This window comes from Aquarana catesbeiana, linkage group LG09 (assembly GCF_042186555.1).
Source record: "Aquarana catesbeiana isolate 2022-GZ linkage group LG09, ASM4218655v1, whole genome shotgun sequence".
Classification (NCBI taxonomy): Eukaryota; Metazoa; Chordata; class Amphibia; order Anura; family Ranidae; genus Aquarana; species Aquarana catesbeiana.
The window spans coordinates 197,553,358-197,575,692 of record NC_133332.1 but is presented as its reverse complement, the minus strand read 5'-3'; the positions used below and the strand labels follow the sequence as shown (position 1 = coordinate 197,575,692).

At 40.9% G+C, this 22,335-nt stretch overlaps 1 protein-coding gene across 1 annotated transcript in view; it reads right to left on the bottom strand.

The window, feature by feature from the left end:
• Positions 1-395: 395 nt before the first annotated feature.
• The window catches only part of UPRT (uracil phosphoribosyltransferase homolog), a 33,322-nt gene continuing 11,382 nt past the window's right edge, over positions 396-22,335 (bottom strand). The window contains exons 2-7 of the mRNA XM_073599499.1: positions 17,556-17,598; positions 16,918-16,987; positions 16,751-16,813; positions 14,580-14,741; positions 10,821-10,919; positions 396-933 (exon numbers count right to left, since the gene is read on the bottom strand). Coding sequence (XP_073455600.1) covers positions 827-933; positions 10,821-10,919; positions 14,580-14,741; positions 16,751-16,813; positions 16,918-16,987; positions 17,556-17,598 — 544 coding nt within the window. The 3' untranslated portion in view covers positions 396-826. The remainder of the gene's footprint in view (positions 934-10,820; positions 10,920-14,579; positions 14,742-16,750; positions 16,814-16,917; positions 16,988-17,555; positions 17,599-22,335) is intronic.

Here is a 22,335-nt window from a genome sequence, read left to right as displayed (position 1 = left end):
CATTACACAGACACATGGACAAATGTTATTATGATATAGAGGGGATAAGAGTGTTCGTAAAGTGGGTTAACAACCACTTTGAGACAAATAAAAAATCTTCTTATACTTCATAATTGTATTTGCATACAATTAACCCACTAACCTTCTATATATTATTTAAAAAAACGTTATTTTTTTCAAGCATTTTTCCTCTGTAGCATGCCATGCAAAATTGATAGAGACATGAATAGATCATAGCACAGTAGGATAACAATTGACACCAATTTATCATCATGAATTTAAAGAAAGTAAGAGCATATTGTAGTAGGCACCGTTCACAATGTTATGCTACAAAGCTAATATGCTTGAAAAAGCAAGTAAAAGGTATAAAGGAGGTTACGTAAATTATGCAACTCTTCTGGTGACAAAAGTATTTATTTTTAATAGTGGCCTATAAAGCTTACCGAGAATAAAAACAGAAAAGACACAGTGACAAAGATCTTGCAATTTTTTAAATTATTACCAAGTAGCTATAATAGTCATACAAATAAATAAATAATTGATGCCCTGGAACGCCTCAGCACACCCATACAAGCTGCATTTGAATGGAATGTGGACCCTTGGTGGGATGTGCAAGCAAAGAAAGTCAAGGAATACCATTCAGTTCCTGTTGCTGGTGGCTAGGCAGTAAATATTCAGTAAAAAGCTAGAAAAACATATACATTAAAAAGACTGCATAATTCAGTGTCATGTGCAAGTTTTCGGCAGCAGTGCACATTATTCAGGACACTGAGACAAACACTGGGTCATAAGCAGCTTCTGAAGAGGCAGGATTACAAAAAAAAGGTCAGTCTGTCCCAAAATACTTTTGTCCAAAGTGTGTAGGGGCCACTGGGTGGACTTCAGTGGTTAAAATGGTTATGTCAGGAAATTCTTGAATGATAGACATTGCACCTGTTAAGGAAATAATAAAGATATTTAACTTTATAGCAAACATGCAGATGAGTTTATGTGGTTTTTGGTTTATATGGATATCTGTAAAATCATTTTCTTAGACTACATCACAGGACACAGAGGGGTTAAAATGGTTCTAAAGCCAGGACTTTTTTTTACCTTAATAGAGGTAATCTACCAGTAATTGTTATCGACCCCCTTCACCTACCTAAATGCTTACCTGAGTCCTACATTCATCCAGAGCTGTGCCCATCTGCAGCGGCGTTTGTCTGTGTTCCTCTCCTTGCAAGAGACAGTAGCAGGTTTTCTGATTCTCCATGGATTCCACTTCATCCATTGGAGAAGAAACTTCCTCCGAAGCAGAAGGAAGGAGAGTGGCCATGTTATGTTCCAGGCTAGTGTAAAGCACTGATCGCTGATCTTGCAGACCAGAAATTATGCAAAGGAAGAAGAGGACTGTGCCCCTCAAACAGTGGAAATACCAGATAAGGGCAGGGAGTCAAAGCTAATCTGCCCCATAGGGGAGCCATTGCAGGGCAAACTTGGCACGAGGACCACCCAACCTGATGAAGGAATCTGGGAGTCCCCATTGTCCTCTCTACCTGCAAGAAGCCATGGTCTGGTGAGGAAGACAGGCCTGTAACCTAGCAAAAAGCGGCCATTTAACTGAAAGGCTTATGCCATGTGACAGCCCCCTACCAAATAATACACGGGCCACTGTACTTGCTGTGCCTCCATGATTGGAAGTCAGCTTGGTTAGTGACTGTGGAAAGCAGGATGACAGATACCAGATGGTAAGGAATCCTTATAGAAGATAATGAATACAAAATGGCAGGTTTACCCCTTTTAACATTGCTACAGCTTGTATATCAACCCATAAAGGGGAAAAACATGTCCTAATGCCATACTATGCTTTAAAGCACCACACAGAGGGAAGACTAATGGGGTCTTCCACAAACACAGAGGCAGATACACGTCCATGCTGCAGGCCCTAATAGGCAAAAAATTTACCCATCACAGTAGGCATGTCCCACAGGATCACTGCCCTGGACCTGTAGAGCACCCCGCTAAAAATATAGGGCACACTGCATGTGGTCCTGCACCGAACAGCAGACTTAACAGGCCTTCCTTACTCTTGTATGTGGGGCGTGTTATTATAGGAAAGTCCCAAAAAAAGGAGATCTTCATATAGTTACTCGGGAAAGCATCCATCACCTTCAGACACTATCACAAAAAACTGAGGCTTAAAGTGGATGTAAACCCAATGTCATCCTTTCTAAACTACTGCCATAGGGGTTATCTATAAGGATATACATGCCTCCTGCATGTATCCTTACCTGTCAAATGTCTTCCCTCTGTCTGTTATTAGACCCAAAAAACTGCACATTCTGTGGGTGGGTCTGTTGTCTGGAGCTCGGTGGGTGGAGTCGTGATGTCAGTAGACTTCCCGCCCACCTCTACACTCCCCTTGTCAATATGCATTTTCTCCTGTGTATTTCTTACACTGAACTTCTGCTATGATCTCTAACATCCAGTGAAAAGACAGGAAAGTAACCACATGATTTCAGCATGCCAAATCATGCTGAGGTGTGGAACAGCCAGTCCTTGCAGAGCTGCTGAAGAAAGGAGTGGGAGGGAATTAAAAAATAATGCATGTCTTAGGCTAGTGCACGAGATATGTAAATCATCTGTCACTCACAGCAAGGGGGAGGATTTGACAAAGTTTTTCTCAGTTTGTCAAGTTTTATCTCACTGAACAATAAAAAAAGGATTGCTCAGAGCTGGATTAACTCTTTGTGGCAAGACTGGGCTCAAATGATAGGAAATCTTATACTCTACATTATGACATAAAAAAAAAAAAAAAATTAAATACATTTTCGGGTTTACATCCACTTTAACTGAGCTGGGAGGGATGCCTGGGCAGGAATTCCTGCCTTTTTTCTGCGCAGTTTCCACTAACTGAAAGGTGGCAACATACTGTAACCCACGTACTAGTGACTATGAACTACCTAGTGTCCTGTGATATAGGATTAAGAAAGCATTTTAAATTTTCACATGGTTTCCAGCAATATACAGCGATCACTGAACACAAAAATGTAATATACTGCAGATTACCAATCCTAAAAAACAAAAAAAAACAAACAAAAAAAACAAAAAACAAAAAAACAAAAAAAAAACAAAAAAAAACAAAAAACACCTTTTTCTCCTTTATTTTTACCTGGTGATTCAGTAACACTTTCCTATCTTCGGATGTCTCTACTATGGCTGCAGAAGCAACAGAAACAACTTTGGACAGCAGAATCGTCAATTTACAATTGTCGGAGAGGGTAGCGTTAGATGCACCAGCAGATTTAGAATAAAAGCCAAACTCTGGCTAACACTTTTTAAGCAGTTACAATAGTTTTCTTTTTCCCTTTTGGAACAAAGGTTTTACATAAAACCTCTTTAGCCAGGGCAAGAAGTGCGTTACTGGCTGGATCAAATAGTAAACCTTAAAGCAAATAAAAAAAACAAATGAATGTAGCCACCACACCTAAGGACTAGTAAGCTGCAATATAATACGTTTTTGGGTTTAATACGCCTTTAAAATCTAGAAATCATACAATAAAAACATACAATGCAGAAAGTAATGAAATAAAGACTACAGTAAGTGCCAATGTGATAATCTCCAAAGAGCCCCACTGTTAATATTTTTATTATGGACCCTCCTGAACATGTTATCAATGGATTCCTGCATATATTTAGCCATTACCCTGAAATTTCATGGAATCGCAGAGGTCAGATTCTTTAAAGACCATTCTGTAACCTATGTCAGTCTTATAAGCTTTAACAGTTTTAGGCTTTTCCATGCATGATCTTGATCCTTAAAACCATTTGTGCAATAAAGGTATGGCAATACTATGGTTGTGAGTCCTATAATTATTAATACAACTTAACCGCTTCAATACCGGGCCAATTCTGACACTTTGCTCCTACATGTAAAAATCATCATTTTTTTGCTAGAAAATTACATAGAACCCCCAAACATATATGTTTTTTTAGCAAAGACCCTAGAGAATACAATGGCGGTTGTTGCAACTTTTTATCTCACACAGTATTTGCGCAGGAATTTTTCGAACGCGTTTTTTTTGGGGAAAAAAATGTTTTGTGTTTAAAAAAAAAACAAAACAGTAAAAGTTAGCCCAATGTTTTTGTATTCTGTGAAAGATGAAGTTACGCCGAGTAAATAGATACCTAACATGTCACGCTTCAAAATTGCATACGCTCGTGGAATGGCGCCAATGTTCGGTACTTAAAAATCCCCATAGGCGACGCTTGAAATTTTTTTACTGGTTACATATTTTGAGTTACAGAGGAGGTCTAGGGCCAAAATTATTGCTCTCGCTCCAACGTTCGCGGCGATACCTCACATGTATGGTTTGAACACCGTTTTCATATGTGGGCGGGACTTGCGTATGCGTTCGCTTCTGCGTGCAAGCACACGGGGACAGCGGCGCTTTAAAAACATTTTTTTTTTTTTTATTGTTAATTATATTTTATTTTTTTTATTTTGACACTTTTTTGAAAAAAAAAAAAAATTGATCACTTTTATTCCTATTACAAGGAATGTAAACATCCCTTGTAATATATGACATGTCAGGTGCTCTTAATAGTGATATATGGGGTCAATAAGACCCCTATCTCACCACTAGGCTGGGAAGCCTGAAATAAAAAAATAAAAATAAAACAATCGCCGCTTCCCAGCCGAAGCGGCGCCGTTTTTTTGAATGGAGAGGCCTCCGACGATCATAGAGACTCCGGGGACCATCTGGTCCGCCGGAAATCTCTATGATCTACATCCGGCGCCGGCGGATCTACTCTCCGCCTCACCGATCGTAACGGTGAGTCAGAGCAAGCACCGGAGGGCGGCGGGGGGGGGGAACACACGTCCCCTCTCGCCTCCCATAGGAACGATCAAGCGGCGGAACAGCCGCTATGATCGTTCCTATGGTGTAGAGATTCGCCGGCTGAAACCGGCAATATCTGAATGATGTCTGTAACTACAGGCATCATTCAGATATACCTGCTCAAAGACCAGGACGTCATATGACGTCCGTGGGCTTGAAGTGGTTAAAGATCAGATCACATTTTTTCATAGAAGAAAGCCAGTTCTCTGAGCTTTTTGTGCTATGGGTAAGGACAATTTGTAGTTTAAAGCAGTTCTAAAAAGGCAGAAGGTTTTTTTATAGGGCTGAAACAACTGATCGATTATGAAATGAATCGATTAAATCGGCCAGTAACATAATGGGGTTAAAAAAACTGAGCCCTTTATAGTACAAAAAGAGCAAATAATCGCTACAGTAAATATTACTTTCACAGTGCTACAGTAAAAAACTGAACCCCTTTCAGTAGCAATTATCTGCTTTTTTTGTACAAAAAGAGCTAATTTTTTTTTTTTTAACCCCATTATGTTACTAAACGTCTTAGACCTGGTTCTATGTGTTTTTTTGGTGCTTTTTGCAGAAACGCACTACAGTTCATTTACATGGTTTCCTATGGGACACGTTCACATCTATGCTTTTTTCAGCCGCTGCGTATTTGGAAAGGGTCAGGGACTTTTTTTTTAAAACGCAAAACGGTGCTTTTTTTGGTTCAATATACTTCAATGGAGAAGCTGCAGAAAAGTATGTAATGCGTTTCTGCAGCAATTTGTGATTTTTAATCTGCCCAACAAATTGGCCAAAAAAATGCAAAACCGCAAATTGCAGCAAAATCACGTACGCAAAAATCAAAATGCACAGCAAAAAGCACTGCAGAAACAGATCAAAAGCAAACTGCATAGGTGTGTACCGAGCCTTATGCTTGCCACACGGATCAATTTTCAGACGAAAAATCTTTGTACATTTGCTGAATGAAAGAATGTTTTTTATTTTACTCCCTAACCATATAGTTGGTTATTTATATTTACCACTGCATAGAGATATTTAAGAATAAATTGCCTTTTTTAAAAAAAACTTTACAGATTAACTAAATTATACACCACACTTTTATTTAAGGTTATTAACCGATTAATCAAAACATTAATCGGCCAAGTAATCGATTTTGAAAATAATCCTTAGTTGCAGCCCTAGTTTTTTTATCTTATGCATTAAGATAAAAAGCCTTCTGTGTGCAGCAGGCCCCCATCACACTTACCTGAAGTCCCCCTCTGTCCACAAGTGTTTCAGCCGTCCAAGATGCTCTGTCCTGATTGGCTGTGACACAGCAGCGGTGCCATTGGGTGCCGCTGCTGTCAAAGTCAGCTAGCCAATCAAGAGAGACGGGGCGGAGCTGCCTCGGGGCTCCATGTCTGAACGGACACAGAGAGCTGTTAAAGTGGTATTAAATGCAAAAACAAAAAAAATTATTCAATGGCAGCTTACCAGTTCATAGACGTGCTGGCTGCATTAGCTTTCTCAAAAAAATAAAAAAATAATATGGGAATATGTATTTGTCACATCAATCGATGCTAGAAATCCCCCTTATTGAAGCGATGCAATTACAGGGTGATCAATACAGAACTTTCGGACCTGTGAGGAGATGAGAGCATTTAGCCTAGGGTGGAGTGAAGGCCCTGTTAGGCTTAGGGACCCTAAACAGCTTTGAATAAAGTCCTGAACTGAGACAGTCACCGTGATCCTATCAGGGAGGCGAGAAGATTTGACGGCATAAAGCAGAGAGGAGGTAGGGGATGAAATTCCAGTTTATATTCCTGGAACACCATGTCCCAAACATCTGAAAAGCCCCAAAAAGGCCAATAGACCTCACCCCACCTGTAATAATAGAAGACAACCTGGTGCCAGACTTCGCTGGCTTGGATGTCCACGACTTGCAACGGAACAGTTGGGTACTTGGCTTTAAAAGCGGGCAATGACAGGGACACGTTAACTTTATGTTCTTTCTGCCTGGGACTTCCTTAATAGAGTCTAATGACTCCTCGAAGAGTCGTTCTTTGTCAAACAGCATCTTGATGTTTCCTACAAAATGTCTTCAAACCAGTTTGCAGCTAGAGAACTGACATCAGAGCCAGGCAAGAATTGAGGCACAGGTTATCCACCACCACGCCTATACAGTAAAGCCCACTAGTTATTTAAGATCTCAGGGATCCATCAGGATCGATCCAGAGCTGTGCACCATCCGCTTGGCCCAGGCTGCCAGGTTCTGGCAACTGACCATACACACCACCAACAGTTCCATGAACAAGCTCCATAGCAAAGGAGGCTTTGAGCAGGGTCTCAAACCCTTTGTCCAACTGGCCTCGCTGTACAAACCTCTTTGGAGGAGTATACAATTTGTCTGGCCTGGGACAGACCTCATTCAGAACATCCAGTACCAGTGGGTAAACTGAAAAGGACCCGGTAGGTTTTTTGGTTGCGAGAAGAGATCCCATACTGGTGACCTTAGGTCCAGTAGGTGGGGATGGTAGTAGGAGCAGGTTATATAGGCATTCCTAACAGCATTGTTTGCCAATGTCCTCACCAAAAGGTGGCAGCATATAACCTGTGGTTTAGATTAACAAAAGCCTGTGCCTTGTATTGTACAATTAAGTAATGTGCATCCCCTACATTTACCACCACTTCAAATCCATAAAATTAGAATCTATGTTCCAGATTATAGTAGGTGATTAGGCAACTCCGATATCTAGGGTCTGATGTAATCTTTTATATTGACAATCCTTGTATCACCATATAAAAATATAAAAAACACTTTCCAAGGCACTCAAAAAAGGAGGTTGCGTATGCCCAAGACAGGGAAGGAATTTAAAAAGATGAAACTATTTTAAATCAGTTAAATCATTCTACTGTAAAGAAAACAGACTAGTGGCACAGTTTTCAAACAAGTGCTAATCTGCCCAGGACTGGCAGGCCCAGCAAATTCAACCAAAGTGCCATTCGCACCAGAACGTGGTGTGAGAAACGCATGTTTCGAGCACATTTCCAGCACAGTGTTCAAAATGTACTGCCTTTGTGCTACGGGTGCCAATAAGGTTACTATCGCCCCAAACTCAGATCGCAAACGCAGTGCCACAGTACCATATGATCTGGTGTGGCACATTTATCAAAGTACTTTTTGTGCAATCTGGTACGATTTTAGCCCATTCAAAATTCTACTGCAGGGGATTGCACAGGGACGCACATTGCATTCCTGTGCAATTCTGGTGTGAACCGCTGCCAAGAGCTAAATGATGCTAAAAGTCCAAGAACCACAGTTAGTGTCAAAGTGCATGCACCTACGAGCAAAAAGGAACTACACCAACTTATGAATAAAGGGGGGGGGGGGGGGGAAATCGGGTTTTTTTGCTCACTGTAACAGCAGACATGTTTGGGCGTAAACCAAAGATAGCACCTTGGGAAGAAATTCATACTGACTGTGAAGCAGGGTGGTAGAAATATTATGGTTTAGGGTTGCTTTGCTGCTTCAGGACCTGGATAGCTAGCATTAAGTTAAATAGGAATGCTGCACCATATTAAAGTGCGCATGAGTAGAATGTAAAGCCATCGGTCAGAGTGGAAGATGATTATGAGCCAAAGCACATAGAGAGAGAGAGATATGGACTGGCCTAGTCAGAGCCAGATTCCTAAAGAAATGTTGTAGGTGGATTTGAAATGGGTAGTTCAAGCCCACAAATAACTTGCAGCTGAAGGTATTTAAAATGAAGTGGTAATAAATATCAGTTGATATCAAAGACCGAGTTATGCAAAAGACGTACAGGTAATTTCTGGTATAAGGAACAATGCCAAAGGTGTACTTTTCCATAATACACCATTATATCTAATAATATTTGTGTAGACTAAATTATTGAAAAGGTCAGCTTTATTGTGCTTTAATAAAAGAGATCACCTTTATCTGTAGGCTGTGTATGAATGAGGGTGTATTTGGGGTGTGCTTGCCATAGGGTGTACTTGGTGAGTATATAGTGAGTAGGATGAAGGGGTGACAATTGAGGCAAGTGCAATATGGGGGCTGCCATTGCTGATGACCTTTCTGTAAGGCTGACTGCCTGGCTGTTCTGGTGACCCACCACTTCAATACGTCATTACTCCATAAAGTTCATAGGTCTGCAAATTAACGTTGGATGTTCTCATCTGCATTTTTGTTCCCAGTTGGTGTCTTAAAATACTGAAGCCAGGTCACTGACAGCCAGACAACTAGCATTTTGCAGGCAAGGTCAGCAATGTTAGTCTACATAATTCTTTCAGTACAGGTTTTCTTCAAACACCCGCTACCAGGGCTTTTTTTTTAAAAAAAAAAAAAAAAAAAGAAGGAGAAGGAGAAGGTCACACGATACTTGCACTGCTGTTGTCAGATCTTTCCATGTACGCAAACTTCAAAAATAAAAATAAAAACTGCGCTGCAGAGCAAAAAAGGTCAAAGGTAAAAGCTGCACACAAAATACACCAATATCTGTGTATACCATGAAAAATAAAAAATAAATAAAGTGCGCTAATTATATGAAAATACACACATAGATGTGAATACATGTAGGTAGTAGTAAAAAGCACAATCTACTGAGAGCAAGTAAATGACTCCATGAGTGGTAAAAATATATAAGTGCAAAACATAAAAACTCAAATAAAAAGAAGAAACAAAAAATGTGTACATGTGAAATACAATGATATTAATAGCATGAAAATCTGAAAATCAAACAAACTCAGTCCATGGGTTCAAATATAAAAAGTTGATCAGTGAAAAAAAGCTTCCATCCACTATACAGCTCAGCAGCAACTAATCCCCCTATGAGTGGATTGACAAGGGAGAGAGATGTGCAGGATGGTGCAAATCCACTGGCGGTGACTCCAATAAGTAAGAAAGTGATAAAGGTGGACTCTTACCCTCCGTGTTGGACCCCCTCCTTGGCAGGGTCTATCAGGCATGCAGATTTTTGCCCTCTGCAGGGACCATGTAATGAGAAGATCTCCCCAGCAGCTGTTAGGAATGTTGTCTCCGATCCGGGCTGGGCCCCTTTGAAGACGTCTACTAATGACGAAACATGTAGGGCGTGGCTACGTTGTAAGCCGTCACGATTGCCCCATGTTATGCACGGGTTATTACGATTTTTATATGCCGGCTTGTTTTTAATTGTATTTTCACCTCACGGAGCGTGCACTCTCCGTTGCGGTCTGTACTTTTATTTAGTAAATTCCGAAACTTTTTACACTATTGGAGCTCTGCTCTTTTGTTTTTTCCTTTGCCACACTGGGAGCAAGAGAGCTTTCCTTCCCCCCTCTCCAGGCGTTTCACTTGGACCAGCCCGGATCGGAGACAACATTCCTAACAGCTGCTGGGGAGATCTTCTCATTACATGGTCCCTGCAGAGGGCAAAAATCTGCATGCCTGATAGACCCTGCCAAGGAGGGGGTCCAACACGGAGGGTAAGAGTCCACCTTTATCACTTTCTTACTTATTGGAGTCACCGCCAGTGGATTTGCACCATCCTGCACATCTCTCTCCCTTGTCAATCCACTCATAGGGGGATTAGTTGCTGCTGAGCTGTATAGTGGATGGAAGCTTTTTTTCACTGATGAACTTTTTATATTTGAACCCATGGACTGAGTTTGTTTGATTTTCAGATTTTCATGCTATTAATATCATTGTATTTCACATGTACACATTTTTTGTTTCTTCTTTTTATTTGAGTTTTTATGTTTTGCACTTATATATTTTTACCACTCATGGAGTCATTTACTTGCTCTCAGTAGATTGTGGTTTTTACTACTACCCACATGTATTCACATGTACGCAAACTAAAGGCTGCTATAGTGGCTGGATTTTTGTGCACAAATTGACGTTGACCCCAACTTAATAATTACATTGGCATTGAAAAGGTTAATATAAATTTGTGTGTGTAAAATATCCAAAAGGCTTACCATGTGGGGTGGAGAAGAGACTGAGAAGTATAATACAGCTAGGTTGGACTCCATGTTCTATCAAAACTTTAACTGCTTCAATAACAGTATTGCCAGTACCTGCAGAATAAATTTAACACAGATGATGACAGAGAACAACAACAATAAAAACAACAGGTAAGGGAAAAACTTTTAAAATTTGATCTCAACACATTAATAATCTACTTTGATGACTCTTTAAAATCATACAAAAATACACACAATATAGAGTATAAATAAATGTATTTATTTTTTTTATTACACACACACACAAAAGAGTGCACCCCTCACATTTAAATATATTATATGTTTTCATGTGACAACACTGAAGAAATGACACTTTGCTACAATGTAAAGTAGTGAGTGTACAGCTTGTATAACAGTGTAAATTTGCTGTCCCCTCAAAATAACTCAACACACCATTAATGTCTAAACCGCTGGAAACAAAAGTGAGTATACCCCTAAGTGAAAATGTCCAAATTGGGCCCAAAGTGTCAATATTTTGTGTGACCACCATTATTTTCCAGCACTGCCTTAACCCTCTTGGGCATGGAGTTCACCAGAGCTTCACAGGTTGCCACTGGAGTCCTCTTCCACTCCTCCATGATGACATCACGAGCTGGTGGATGTTAGAGACCTTGCGCTCCTCCACCTTCCGTTTGAGGATGTCCCACAGATGCTCAATAGGGTTTGGGTCTGGAGACATGCTTGGCGAGTCCATCACCTTTGCCCTCAGCTTCTTGCGCAAGACAGTGGTTGTCTTGAAGGTGTTTGGGGTCGTTATGTTGGAACACTGCCCTATGGCCCAGTCTCCGATGGGAGGGGATCATGCTCTGCTTCAGTATGTCACAATACATGTTGGCATTTATGGTCCCCTCAATGAACTGTAGCTCCCCAATGTCGGCAGCACTCATGCAGCACCAGACCATGACACTCCCACCACCATGCTTGACTGTAGGCAAGACACACTTGTCTTTGTACTCCTCACCTGGTTGCCTCCACACACGCTTGACACAAACTGTTTGCAGGCTTTCTTGTGCATCATCTTTAGAAGAGGCTTCCTTCTGGGACGACAGCCAAGCAGACCAATTTGATGCAGTGTGCGGCGTATGATCTGAGCACTGACAGGCTGACCCCTCACCCCTTCAACCTCTGCAGCAATGCTGGCAGCACTCATACTTCTATTTCCCAAAGACAACCTCTGGATATGACGCTGAGCACGTGCACTCAACTTCTTTGGTCGACCATGGCAAGGCCTGTTCCGAGTGGAACCTGTCCTGTTCAACCACTGTATGGTCTTGGCCACCGTGCTGCAGCACAGTTTCAGAGTCTTGGCAATGTTCTTATAGTCTAGACCATTTTTATGTAGAGCAAGAATTTTTTTTTTCAGATCCTCAGAGAGATCTTTGCCATGAGGTGCCATGTTGAACTTCCAGTAAACAGTATGAGAGTGTGAGAGCGATAACACCAAGTTTAACACACCTGCCCCCCATTCACACCTGAGACCTTGTAACACTAACAAGAGAGGGAAAATGACTAATTGGGCCCAATTTGGACATTTTTACTTAGGGGTGTACTCACTTTTGTTGCCAGCGGTTTAGACATTAATGGCTGTGTGTTGAGTTATTTTGAGGGGACAGCAAATTGACACTGTTATACAAGCTGCACACTCACTACTTTACATTGTAGCAAAATGTCATTTCTTCAGTGTTGTCACATAGAAAGATATAATAAAATATTAACAAAAATATATTATATATACACACACACACACACACACACACACACACACACACACACACATTTCCGGGTAGGGGACAGGGGACGCAAAAGGCATGCCGCTGGCAGCTCACTCCCGCTGTGATTATACACAGCGGGAGCCGTTTAACGGGAAGTGTTCTTAGATAAGCTGACTGTGGATGGCTGCCAGCTCGTGACAGGCTAGAAGTAACTCTGTGGAAGGCAAAGACAGAAGAAGGAGAGCAGTGCCATCTAAATGCAGCATTATTAAGACATCACAGACAGCGGTATACCTCACTTATGCCTAGTACACATGGTCGGATTTTCCGATGGAAAATGTGTGATAGGACCTTGTTGTCGGAAATTCCGACCGTGTGTAGGCTCCATCACACATTTTCCATTGGATTTTCCGACACACAAAGTTTGAGAGCAGGATATAAAATTTTCCGACAACAAAATCTGTTGTCGGAAATTCTGATCGTGTGTACACAAATCCGACGGACAAAGTGCCACGCATGCTCAGAATAAATAAAGAGATGAAAGCTATTGGTCACTGCCCCGTTTATAGTCCCGACGTACGTGTTTTACGTCACCGCGTTTAGAATGATCGGATTTTCCAACAACTTTGTGTGACCGTGTGTATGCAAGACAAGTTTGAGCCAACATCCATCGGAAAAAATCCCGGGGTTTTGTTGTCGGAATGTCCGAACAAAGTCCGACCGTGTGTACAGGGCATTACAGTTAGGGAGAGAGAGCGGGGAGGAGCGCGCGTTTGTAGCATGCGTGCTCCACCACCACAGACCCAATGCCTGCCAGCACCCGCCGATCATCCTGCAGAGAGAAAGAACGGCAGTCTGCCTATGTAAACAAGGCAGATTGCTGTTCTGACAGGAGGAAAGGCATGGATCCTGTGTTTCAGCAAAGCAGGGACATGGATCCGGGTCTTCTCCTAGTATAAGCACCTCCCACAGTGTAATAAAACACAGGCTAGGCACACAGATAACCCTTTGATTGCCGCCATTACTAGCAAAAACTAAAGAAAGAAAAATTCCATAAATGTATCCCAAAGTTTGTAGACGCTATAACTTTTGCGCAAACCAATATATCCTTATTGGGATTTTATTACCAAAAATACGTAGCAGAATACATATTGGCCTTAATTGATGAAGAAATTAGATTTTTTATTGGATAGCTTTTATGGCAAAATGTAACATTTTTTTTTTCGAAATTGTTTATAGCGCTAAAAAAATAAATAAATAAAAATTGCAGAGGTGATCATATACCACCAAAAGAAAGCTCTGTTTGTGGGAAAAAAGGACATACATTTTATTTGGGTACAGCATTGCACGACCAAGCAATTGTCAGTTAAAGTAACGCAGTGCCATATCGCAAAAATGGCCTGGTCAGGAAGTGGTTAAACTACAGTCTCTACTGCAGGGGTCTGACTTTTTGCAATTACATCTCGATGTGCTGATTAATGGTGCCTAGAAAAAGGCTGCAATAGGAGCCTTCCTCTCCTTTCTGCATCCCTTGTCAACAGCGAGAAATATAAAATAATTAAAAAAGATCAGGATCTGATTGGGGAATACATGACCAAAAAATTAGCATTTTTCAAAAGCAGAATGGCAGCACATATTTTACATATATGGCAGGTGTTCTTCAGATTAAATCTGAAGAATACTTTTTGCCTGATCTGCCACTGGCACCATACAATAGGAACCCCATAGGTTTTTCTCTCTATTGTAGTGAAAACCCCCTTATCCTAGTCCATTCTAGACTCTGACCCATTGCCTTTCACCTCCTTAAGCCTTACTATTGGCATCTCAATGATCAAACTAATGGGATATGGAAAGTACATTGCTTACTCTGTGAATGTGTAGCATGGACCAAACTGGTGTGTATGTTCAAGCCATCAGTTACTGTTTATGTATTGTGATAGATTAAAGCTTATGCAAAAATATAAAAAACAGTGAGAAACAGTGGGATAAGAAAAATCCTTACTTAGTATAGGATACATTAACAAAACCTTCCTCCTGTAAATATCTGGTGGGAACTTTGCATAATAGACTTTGGCACGTTGTGTTTCTTCATCACTCTGGATTAAAATTTTTCCAATGCGGATGGAGCGGCAGCAGTCTCGCAGACCCTGTTCCATGGCTTCACCTATACCGAGAAATAATGTGAGAGCTGAGAATTGGTAGGGAATTAAAAAAAAAAAAAAAAAGGCAACTTAGAGGATATTGGGGAGTTGAGTTCCACTTTAAAGCAGTTGTAAAAGGCTCCCATGTTTTTTCTTCATTAAAATAATAAGCATGTGCAAAATTTTAGCACAAAGCGGCTCCGAACCTGCTCTTCTGGAGTCACACACACACACACATTTTGTATATTTTTTAAATTTTATATTGTTTATTCACTGGGCCAAAAAAAAAGTAACAGCCTATTATGTTATTTGCTTAATTGTAAAGCTAAAAGCAGTTTGCTTCATTGCATGTGGCGTCCCCTTCTTTAAAATAGCGACATTTACATAAGCTGACCATCAGAAAAAAAAGCATTGGGGGTATAGTTTTTAAAGTGGTATTAACCCCCAAAAAACAAAAAAGTATTATATTGCAGTTTATCAATCCTTAGATGTGGTGGCTGCATTAGTTTTCTTTTTTAGACTTTTCCCCCTCTGTTTTCGCCTGGTGATCTGGCCAGTAACACCTCCTGTATTACAGGGTCCCCACTCTGGATGAAGGAGCACAAAGGGGCAAATTTGGACAGTAGCACTGTCAGTCTAAGGGAAGTGTTAGATGTACTAGCAGATTTAGATACACTAACAAACTGAAGCCAAACTCCATCTCACACTGCAGTTACAGCAACGTATTTTCCTTTTGGATAAAAGTTTCACATTTAAAAATAAAAGCCATTACCCAAGTTACTCTACCCGTTTCGCTCTTTACCAGTTCCCCTTAACAAGGCTGATTTGGCACAATTCCAATCAAAAGTTAAGTTCATTTGGGGCCCTAAGTGTTCTAGATCGGCTTGCGACACCCTATACACGGCAAAATCTAATGGGGGGCTGGGTGTCCCAGACATAGTATAAAGCGACGCAACTTATAAAATTATCGGTGATATATTCGAGACGAAAACGCCCTTATGGCTGTCTATAAAAAGATTAGCTATTCCGTCCCATACTATCGATTTTCTGCTCTGACGTACTGCTAAAGCCAGACCTCCCATTATGACACCTACGCTTTTTCACTCCTTTGCACTTTGGGACCAACTTCGTAATAACCCTGGGTTAGTTTCTGACTTCACTCCCCTAGATCACTGCTTTCATAACCCGGTCTTCCGTCCAGGCATGGAAATCAGAGCTTTTAAATGGACGGATAAAGGCTTAAACCGCATAGGACATTTCTTCACGCATAGAGGGCCCTTTACCCTATCCCATTGCAATACCACCCTAGAGATGCCGCTCTCTGAACGGTTCCCTTTTTTCCAAAATGCCCATTTTTTTTGTCGACCCCTCACGCGGCTTCCGAATCTCCATCCTTAACAGCTCATGGACAATGGTGTACTAAAAATCAGGGCTTCAGAGGTGGCATCTGCATGGCTTATGTATCCTTGCTTGTTTCCCCTTCGAAACAACCATACATGCTGGCTTGGGAGAGGGATCTTATCTTCTCGCTGGAACCCGAGATCTGGTTTTCCAGGCTCTGGGTCTCTTTCAGAGGTATATTAAAGGAGGTGAGTATTAAAGTGTTAATGAGATGGTATTTGGTTCCTTCTCGCCTAGCCAGGATGTACCCATCAACTTCAGCTGACTGCTTTAGAGGATGCGCCTTGTGGGGCACCATGCTCCACATCTGGTGGGAATGTCCCCGTATCAGGAGCTACTGGAGTTGAGTCTTCTCCTTGATCTGTAAAATAACAGGGATTGCGGTAGACCAACAGCCTTCTATTGCTTTGCTAAATGGTCTCCCAAATGGTATCCTGCTCCCTGTGAAACAATTTTATGCTTCTTGCGGCTAAGTTCACGATCGCAGGAATGTGGAAGTCACCCACTGTTTCCATTTGCTGCATGAAGCATAAAATAGCCTGGATCATGATATCTGAGAAGGTGGCTAGTGTAATAAATGGCAAACAGGTCCTCCTAAAATAGAACTGAACCTAGCATGGCAGTTACTTACCACTCCTCATAATGCTCACACCACAGTTTCCTTTTTCGAATTTTACTCCATCATACTTGTACCCTACAAGGAAAAAAAAAAAAAAAAAAAAAAAGATATTAGTTTGTCTTTTTTTTTTTAAAAGACAAACAAAAGGGAAGAACAGACATCAGCGAAGAGGATCTTACCTGTTGGAGTAGTGACAGTGCATTCTGTATATGGTAATTGGTTCAGACCCTCCTCAACCACCAACCGGATCTGCAAAATCAACACCAATATACCTTAGACACATGCTTTATCGCAGTGGTCTCCAAACTGCGCCCCCCCCCGGACTGGACGTGGCCCTTTTCTTGCCATTATGTGGGCCCTTGAGGGACTGTTCTTCCCATAGATATTCCTCTCACTGACACCAACAATGAGGCACTTATTCACCTATGACATTAAAGTAGAAGTATAGGCAAAACTCCCCCACCTCTATTTTGCATAAAGCAAGGGATGGTTATAACCCGTTTGATTGTTTTTTGCCATCTGTGTCCCATTGCAGAGATTTCTCCTTACTTCCTTTCCATAGCCAAACAGGAAGGAAGAGGAAATACCTGCAATAAGCTATATGGCATTGGAACAAGAAGTTTTCTGCCATACCCGGTCTCAGCAGCACAAGAGACACATCACAATGAAGGCAAGGAATATCCCTTTTGTTTTTTTAGGCTTTAGGTAAACTCAGGCTTTAAATTAAATGGAATACCCCACAGTATTTTGATCATTGTATATATACTCAGTTAATTTAGAAAAAATAAAACAGCATATTACTGGTAAATACACATACCAACCGATCTGCAGAAAATACAAAATCTCCTCTGCTTGTGGTCCTGTAAAACAGAGAAATACAGAAAATGCATTACCATCATGTTACTGTAATGATAGCCACAACAGAGCACGTTGTCAAGTTTCTTGCCCACATGAGGTTTATTCAATGTCCTCTGGAATCCCCAGTTATCATTTACCACCAGAACCAGCAGTATAATAAGACCTCTGAGTGTACTACTAGATCCCTTTTCGTCTGCCATTTTAGAGGTCCATCTTCTGGCAATTCTTTTTGTGTAGTAGGAAGACATAAAGTGGTTAAAGGGGTTTTAAACCCTCATGTTTCTTTACCTAAATGCATCCTATGTGACCTTCTAGTGACCTCCTAGTCACCTGAACCCTGTAATTTCCCACAGTGGAGACGCGCCCTTCCTCTGCCCGGCGTTCTTGGCTCTTGATTGGATTGATAGCAGCGCAGCCATTGGCTCCCGCCACTGTCAATCAAATCCAATGACGCGGGTGCCGGGCCGAGGCCTACATTCGGCATCTATGGACACCAAATGCTAGACTCGGGAGCGCGCCCGCAAGGTAACCCCCCAATGAGAGTGCTTCTCCTAGGGGGTTATATGATGCAGGGAGGAGCCGCAAGAGCCGCCGAGGGACCCCAGAAGTCAAGGATCGGGGCCACTCTGTGCAAAACGAACTGCACAGTGGAGGTAAGTATGACATGTTCGTTATTTTTAAAAAAATAAAAGAAGTAGCTTTACAATCACTTTAAAGTGACACCATTGTCACCAAATAAAAAAAAAAAAATGCCCAAGCCCTGCAAAATACCTGACATTAAAAACTAAAAACTTACCTTGTGTTTCCCATCCTCTCTCTGATGGAACACTGCAGCTTTTATTAAACCCCTTGGATTCAACAGTTGTGAGTGTACCAGATGCCTATGATCTCCGAGATGGACTATAGTTTATTCCTCTGACTTCTGCAGCCTTTACGCTGTTAAAGGACACAGCAGTGATGTTGAATTGAACCATGGCAGAGGACACATGCACCTGCCACTCCCAAAAACGTTGAACGTAAAATAACCTGGTGGGGGCTACAGCAACCAGAGAGACTTGCTATTAAGAATTATTTTGGGCAGGGACAGCCACTTTAAACTATAGGAGAATGGCTATATACATAGTCATGGTCAAAAATATTGGTACCCCTTGCATTTGTCAGATAATGCACGACTTCGCCCTGAAAATTGTTGCAATTACAAATGTTTAGGCATTCTCATGTTTATTTCTTTTGTTTGCATTGGTATGACACAGTGGAGAAACGAAAAGCCAAATCTGACACATTCCACGCAAAACTCCAAAAAGGGACTGGACAAAATTATTGCCACCCTCAATTTAATATTTGGCAGCACATCCCTTGGAAAAAAATAACTTTGTTTCAGCTCCCCATGCACCACCTATGTCTAAGTCACCCTGTGTCCATGTTTAATGGACAATGAGAAGGTGGTTACTTAAAATGTAACAGTATATATATTATTTATAATGTGCCCATCAGACGCAGGCTGCTGCATCTGATGGGCACAGGCACTGGTGAGGCTGCATGAAGGGCACAGACAGGCTGCTGCATCTGACAGGCACTGGTGAAGCTGCATTGATCTCTTGTATCATGTCTGCAGTCTCTGACCGTCTCCTGTTTCATGTCTGCTAGAGGTGCACCGAATGGAAATTTTGCTTATACTATTAGCAATGTGTTTAAGTTTAAGTAGGACATTGCAGACATGATACAAGAGATGGAGGACATGATAAAAGATGGTACAAGATGGTTAGAAACTGGGGACTGCATTTTTTCTTGTCCTTTCTTGCACTAAAGGTACCAATAATGGCCAACAATAAATTCATATTAATTTAAATTGATATTAAAAAGTCGAATACAATACAATTGTGTATAAAAATTATAAATATTTTTTAAAAACCTGTCATTTCCGGTATCAGTTTTCGGCCTAGTGCATCCTTTATTTTCGGTACAAAAATTTCCATTCGGTGCACCCCTAATTTTCACACGTAATGTGACATGAGCTCCCAAAGTCAGTGTTTGTCGTACACATGTGAACCCAGCCTTAGCTTAAAGTTGGCAAGGTTGGTCTGCAATGTGACATCCGAGTCATCCAGGTGGTTAATTAAGTGATGTGGTGGGATTAGCCATGCGTCGGCTGTACATCGTTAGCTAAACCGTTGTGTGATGTTTTGGGTAAATATTTGGGTTACTTCTCAAATGTATAAAAGGCTGTATTCTTGTCCAATAAATCATTCCATGTTCAAGCTGTGTAACTGAGCTGATCTCGCCTGGTTCTTAGTTCCAATATATGGGCTTTAATATCTGATGTTCAGACTGGAGGAGGCGGTATGCGGACAGAAGCACTCAAGCGGGGTGCGACTGGGGTTCCGGTCACAGTAGTCTTCAGATTTTGTAATGCCATGCACACGGTCAAGACATCCAGTGACTGAAAAAGCAACCCCAAAACATCAGTGAACCTCCACCATGTTTGAGTGTATTCTTTTCTTTAAAAGGCCTCATTTCTTTTTCTGAAAACCGTATGGGCTTTACCAAAAGGATGTAATTTTGTTTCGTCTGTCCACAGCATATTTTCCCAAAAGGATTTCGGCTTTCTCAGGTAAGTTTTGTCAAACTCCAATCTGGCTTTATGTTTCTGTGTCAGCAGTGGGGTCTTCCTGAGTCTCCTACCATAGCGTCAATTTCCATTCAGATGGCGATGTATAGTGCGAGGTGACACAGTTGTACCCTGTGCCTGAAGGTGAGCTTGAATTTGTCTAGAAGTTGATCAAGGTTCTTTATCCACCATTCAAACAATCCTTCGTTGCAGTCGTTGATCAATTTTTCAAGAGATTAGCTACAGTGCATTGGGCTGTAAACTTAGACAATGTTGCGCACAGTGGACACAGGAACATTAAGATCTCTGGAGATGGACTTGTAACCTTGGGATTGTCCATGCTTTTCCACAATTTGTGTTCTCAATTATCAGACAATTCTTTGCTGCTCTTCTCCATGCGCCACGTGGCACACAGTGACAAACAGAAAGGTTGAGAACGTTTTTCACCATTTTAACTGGTTGCCGGTGTGATTTCTATATGGTAGCGCCCGTTAATTGATAAGCGAGTTTATTTACAGTATTATAGGAGCATCACAAACTTGGAATGCAATTATTTCTTCCAAATTTTGAGAAGGTGCCAATAATTTTGCCCAGTCCATTTTTGGAGTTTTCTGTGGAATGTGTCAGATTTTACTTTTTGTTTCTCCACTTTTTTTTTGTGTCATACCAATACAAACAAAAGAAATAAACATAAGAATGCCTAAACATTTGTAATTGCAACAATTTTCTGAACAAGTGGTACATTATTTTACAGAAATGCAGGGGTGCCAATATTTTTGACCAACACTGTATTTGTGAACAGTCAAACCTGCAAAATAAATAAATAAATAAATAAAAAAAACAGGCAATCCTTTTCATTCAGCTTTCTAATCCAGACACCCTGCTGGATACTATTGCCAAGTTCTGACCATTTACTTTCTGCACTGCAGTCAAAAAACATTACTGCCTGGTCAAGACAAGTGAAAGGAGAGCATCTTCTTATATGCATTCCTCCTTTAAATACGTTTTGAAAGCACTTTCCTTAGAATACAAATTAAAGTGGTTGTTAGGCCTTTTTATACCATCCTCTGTGTTTATTAATCCTGTGTGCCAGTGTCTGTGTTTTATAACAAATAAGATGTTCTTTACCTGTTTTCAGATCGCTGATCGGCGCTCACGTGACCCGCTGCCTCTCTGCTCTACCCACCTGACAGCTACAGCAAGCGGGGCTGACATTCCCCCTCTGATGTCAGTCAGGAGGAGAGAGTCAGCCGATTGGCGCTCTGAAAACAGGTAAAGTACTGCTTATTTTTATAACACAGACACAGGGGCACACAGGATTAAAATCAAATCAGATTTTTTTTATTTAAAAACAATTTTTATTAAATTTATTTTAATAAAATGCTTTTGGAGTTAGGGTTGATAAAAAATCATTACTCCAAAAGCATTTTATTAAAATAAATTTAATTAAAAAAAAAAAATTTTGAATTTTTTTGATTTAAAATTGATCTTTTTTTTTTTTTTTGATTTTTATTAAAATCGATTTAAAATAAAAAAAAAAAAAAAAAATCAGATTTTTTTTTTTTTTTTTTTTAAATCATTGATTTTTATCCACCCTGCTACAAACTATCTGAAGATAGTTTTCTATTTAAGTTACATTATTAATTTAGTTTATTCAGCATGAAATGGAGCTTAGTTATGTAGCATCAGGCTGTATATTCTGCGATATTTACATTTTTGGTAAGCGCATTCAATGAATCCAAGCTCTGCAAGCTGAGATAACATGCACTGCATTGATGCATTCACACAATTTCACAGTAACCATGAGATAAAAAAAAAAGTTCAGGAATATTCCTTTATCCCATTGTTTTGCAAATTTACATACACTACAAACTGTATGATTGAATCGGTTCTGATATCGCTGTTTTACTAACCTGACAGCTTATTGTAAATAGGAAACCTTCATTTTGTTTGCAAATATTAACCACTTAAGGACCGCCTAACGCCGATTTACGTCGGCAAAGCGGCACGGGCAGGCAAAATCACGTACATGTACGTGATTTGCCTTCCGCGGGTGGGGGGTCCGATCGGACCCCCCCCGCCGCCCGAGGCGGTCCCGTTCTGTTCCCCGGCGATCCGAGATGAGAGGGAG